This window comes from Lipotes vexillifer, unplaced genomic scaffold (assembly GCF_000442215.2).
Source record: "Lipotes vexillifer unplaced genomic scaffold, Lipotes_vexillifer_v1.1 scaffold570, whole genome shotgun sequence".
Taxonomy (NCBI): domain Eukaryota; kingdom Metazoa; phylum Chordata; class Mammalia; order Artiodactyla; family Lipotidae; genus Lipotes; species Lipotes vexillifer.
The window spans coordinates 3,365,236-3,370,190 of NW_006777801.1; the positions used below are offsets into that span (position 1 = coordinate 3,365,236).

At 40.0% G+C, this 4,955-nt stretch overlaps 1 protein-coding gene across 3 annotated transcripts in view; it reads left to right on the plus strand.

Moving 5' to 3' along the window:
• LPGAT1 (lysophosphatidylglycerol acyltransferase 1) overlaps window positions 1–4,079 on the plus strand; it is a 61,801-nt gene extending 57,722 nt beyond the window's left edge. Inside the window, exons 7-8 of one of the 3 annotated variants that reach the window (XM_007451317.1) lie at window positions 1,118–1,224; window positions 3,844–3,995. In XM_007451317.1, coding sequence (XP_007451379.1) covers window positions 1,118–1,224; window positions 3,844–3,995 — 259 coding nt within the window. Of the gene's footprint in view, window positions 1–1,117; window positions 1,225–3,843 lie in introns of all 3 variants that reach the window. The other 2 variants (XM_007451316.1, XM_007451315.1) reach the window with 2 other exon arrangements.
• The last annotated feature ends 876 nt before the right edge of the window (window positions 4,080–4,955 follow it).

Sequence of the window (4,955 nt, forward strand, 5' to 3'; positions counted from 1 at the left end):
CAGATGGCTTCACAGGTGAATTCTATCAAACATTTAGAGAAGAGCTAACACCCATCCTACAAAAAAAAAAAAAAAAAAAAAAAAAGGAACACTCAGAAAGCTCTTAGAAACTAAAAGTATGATTTAAAAAAAAAAACTCAGTAAAAAGTTTGAAATTAAATAAGAAATCTCTCAGAAAGGAGGAAAAAAAAAACAGAGATGGAAGAAAATGAATTCCAACCCTGAATCCTATATCTAGTCACATTATCAACCCAGGTATGAGGACAGAAAAAAAGATACTGGCAGAAATGCAAGATTTCAAGTACCTTCTCTCAAAAAAACTGCTGGAGGGTGTACTCCCATCAAAATGTGGAAGAAATACAGAAAAAGGAAGTCATGAGATGTAGGAAACATTAAATCCACTTCAGGGGTACAGAGAATCACCAGGATGATGATGAAGGGGCTTTGCAGGATGAAAACTACAGGCAGCAAATCCAGAATCTGGGTGAAGTTTCCTCAGGAGGGTGAAATTGAAAGGATTTCTGATGTATGTGAATACCCTGGGAGGAGATCTAGACCACAGGTTGATCTGGCCCACTGCCTGGTTTTTAAATAAAATTTTATTTGAACACAGCTACGCTAATTTATTTATACCTTGTTTATGGCTGCCTTCACACTGCAAAGCAGAGTAGAGTAGTTGCAACAGAGATCTTAATAGCCTGCAAAGTCTAAATATTTTCTATCTGGCCCTTCAAAGGATAGATCTAGAGAATTGATTTGAGACAATTGGTCCAGAGTTTGTGGTTGAATTGGTTATGTATACATAGAAAACAATGCAATTGCTCAATCTAAGGAGAACAGAAATTGGGGAGGAAAGGAAAAGTAGCCATGATTTACTACATGAGCCTGTGCACCACAGCGGGAGAGGCCACAACAGTGAGAGGCCCGCGTACAGCAAAAAAAAAAAAAACTTCACCTGTTCCAAAAACCATTCCTACTTAAACCTACAAACATGGGGAGACAGGTATTTCTCAATAATTATTTGTAGATATAGGATAATCTAAAGCTAAGTTGTGGTTCTGGATGATTTTGACTTCTGAATTAAAGTAGTTTTTGCTTTTTTTCTGACTCTTGATAGGATCTTTCCAATTAAAGATATACCCCTGGAGACTGATAACCTTGCTGACTGGCTCTATCAGCGTTTTATTGAAAAAGAGGACCTCTTATCACATTTTTATGAAACAGGTACACAGAGTCCTATTATACATGTTCCTGATGTTACTGATAGTTTGAAAGATGTACTTTAGGGGAGATAACCATTTTTCGCTTCTTCAGATACCCTAAAGGAATCACAGTATTTCTGTACTTAAGAATTTCAGCTTAGAATTTTTATAAAGACAAATTTATGTGAAATTTATTCAGGCTCTTCATCAGCCAGTGTGGAAAGATCAAATGGTGAGTATCCATTGTATAAATGGATCTAGTTCAAGAGAGTACACAGTCTGGAAGATGGCCAGCATACATTTACGATTATATGGTCTGTTTTATGAAATAGCAAATATCATTGATGTGTTGGCATTGTACTTGATTGTTTGACTGATACCGTCACCATACAGTTGTTTCAGATCACTTTTGACTGCATTTTCAGGGACTTGCCTGGTGGTCCAGGAGTTAAGACTCCATACTTCTACTGCAGGGGGCATGAGTTCAGTCCCTGGTTGGGGAACTAAGATCCCGCATGTTGTGCGGCCAAATAAATAAATAACTGCATTTTCACATGCTTTATTCTTTTCTTTACATGGAGGGTAAAGTTTACATGTTAAGTTTTCATGGATATAAGACCTTATTACATTTTTCTCCTAGGGAGACATTTACCCTAAGATCACTTTTCTATACTCAATATTCTGTACGTTCTGTGACAACTACAACAGGCGAAAAAGACCTAGGAGGCAGGGAGGGGAGAGGGAGGTAAAAAAGGAAGTTAGGAAAGAAGGAAATAACATTAGTAGAACACCAGGCATACCAAAGTGCTTTCACAGTTAGCTGTGCCATAGGTCTATTTTCTAGACCCTGCAATAGGGATAAAAAGATGAAGAGAGGGGCTTCCCTGGTGGCACAGTGGTTGGGAGTCCACCTGCTGATGCAGGGGACACAGGTTCGTGCCCCGGTCCGGGAAGATCCCACATGCCGCGGAGCGGCTGGGCCCTTGAGCCATGGCCGCTGAGCCTGCGTGTCCGAAGCCTGTGCTCCACCACGGGAGAGGCCGCAACAGTGAGAGAGGCCAGCGTACCGACCGCAAAAAAAAAAAAAAAGATGAAGAGAAAGTTGTCCTGGGCCTGAGAATAGCCGTAGGGTTTTAGATGAGTAGAGGCCCAATTTTCTTCCCACCTAGACTTTTTTGGTACAGAATTAAAGTAGATATTGAATCAGACTATAGAAGGTCTAATACTAATAAGCAAAGGCTGATGCTGTTAATTACCTTTAAGGCTTTTTTCTTTATGTTTAGGGTTGTTTCACTTTGTCCTCAATAGGATTCCTTCCCCAGCTTTCCGACCCTGGGGCTTTGGAGTAGTGCATGTTAATATGACAGGAGTAGGACATTGTGTGTATGCCATTAGAATTCCCAGTAAGACTAGTTGAACAAGTTGCCTCTCTCTGCTGCGTGCATTCCTTGGTCTTACTCTAGAAATTTCTTTCAAGATGAGATAGGATGGATATCTAAGAAGGCATCAAGTGAGTAAAAGGCCAGCAAGATCTGTCTTCTTTTTCAGTCTCAATCTCTTTATGATATTTGGCCTAAATAGTAGCAACAATAATAGAAACTCATTTTTAAGAAAGCGATTTGTATAACAGACGTTGAAACTTAAAAGCGTTCTCTGTAAATTGTTTGTGAGAAGCAAATCCTCTCTTGAATCAGCTTATCCTAGGGGATTATCAGCAAGGACAAAGACTATTTGAAATGCTGAAGAGTGTTTTCAGGATGACCTTAGGTAATATTGCTCCAAAGTGTCTCGCCTTCCTTTCCAGAAGAGAATTTACAGACATCTGTTTACTTTGTGTTTCTCCTTTTTGTTATTAAGACATATTCCATAAACCATATTGCCTTTTGAAAATAATATCAGTAATTTACAACCCCTTTTGTGGCAAAAACATTTAACTTGTAAATAGAAGCATTAGTATAAATTATGCTATTCTGGAAATATTTTCTTTTTTATTGGCCTCGCCACATGGCTTACAGGATCTTAGTTCCCCGACCAGGGATTGAACCCAGGCCCTTGGCACTGAGGGCACAGAGTCCTAACCACTGGACCGCTAGGGAATTCCTTGGAAATTATTTAATTGAGTCACACATCCTGTGTCCTGGCCATTGTGGAAATCTATAGGGATGCAGTGGAAAACAGTGCAGCCATAGTGCCTTCTGTCATGCAGCTTATATTCCAGCAGGAGACAGAGAGTAAACCAGTCTGTAGAAAAAAGAAAAGGTAGATTGGAATCAATACAGATTGTGGAAAGTGCCAAGAAGGAAATAAACACGGAGATAAGAGTGACTGATGGGGAAGGGGAGACTAGATGGGTGGTATTTTTCTGATATTGGAAGAATGCAAGGAGCCTGCCATTCACTGAGGTGGAGGAGGAGCGTACCAGCCAGAGAATAAAGGCAAAGACTCAGGGAGGCAGGAAAAGGCTTAGCGGTTTGAAAATTGTATTTCAAATGATATCTCTCTTTAAGAGCAACAAGAAGTCACAGAAGATGCTTTAAAAAAAACAAGAGCAAAAAACTGTAGTTGAACTAATGTTCAACTTTTATTCTAGGACACCTACCACCACAGTGAAACAAATTAATATTTCTATCTTGTCTTTTAGGGGCTTTTCCACCTCCCAAGGGCCACGAGGAAGCTGTTTCCAGGGAAATGACGCTCAGCAATATGTGGCTATTTCTCATACAGTCTTTTGCATTTTTGTCAGGCTATATGTGGTACAGCATCTTTCAGTATTTTTACCATTGCCTGTTTTAGGAATTGACTTGGACTTGTCAAGGTCACCACAGGAGCTTGGACTTTCATAAGCGTGCATTGTTTTACATGTACAAATCAGAATATTTAAAAAAAGGAAAAGGAAATTCAATGGATGGATTAATATTTATCCCCCTTTGGGATATTTTAAAACGCTACTAAAATGAGGATCAATAATATAATGACCTGCAAATATGTTTTAAGGACTTTTCATGTTTTAAAAAGATACACTCCATCACACATTTAAGCAAACATCACTTTTGGAGAAGAGGAAATCATAAAATCATCCTAGAAGACTCTCTGAGACAAATTCTGTTGCCACCAGATATACCTGTTAATCTAGTTCAAGCTCAGAAAGTTGTACGCATCCGTTCCTTTTAGCTAGTAGTCTCTATTAGGCAGTGCTGTAGAGCGCCCTCATCTCCACCAACTCCTGCTGTGTTACTGGTAACCTCGAGGGGAGCTGGTTGGCACCTTCTGAAGAACTCTTGCCCTGTTGTTCGCAGCGACACTCCGGTCCTCCACAGCTACATGAAGTTCAGTGTCAAGCATACTCTGGGGGGCAAAGCAGTGTCCACTGGACATATTCTGGTACTAGAATGTGTTCTTCAGAAAGACCAGCTCAATCCAATGCTGTGTTTACATGCACTAGTGCTTCCCCTTGTATGAGGGGTGGGTCATTTGATTTATCTTCTTGTATAGAAGACATATCATAGGTTGATGATTGTCTTTTACAAAATGCACTTTTATCAGATGCATATATAGCAAAGGATTAGTACTATAACCTAAAAACAAACATAAGCATAATCAGTGAGTGGGATTTTTGAGAGGCTGCCTGTCTGCACGTGGATCTGTGCTCTGGCGCTCTCCAGCGCTGCCTGCATTGGGCACCAACCACACCGAGGCTTCCGTCCCGCTCAGAGCCTTTTTTTTTTTTCCCTCCATTTTGCATATTAGCATTAA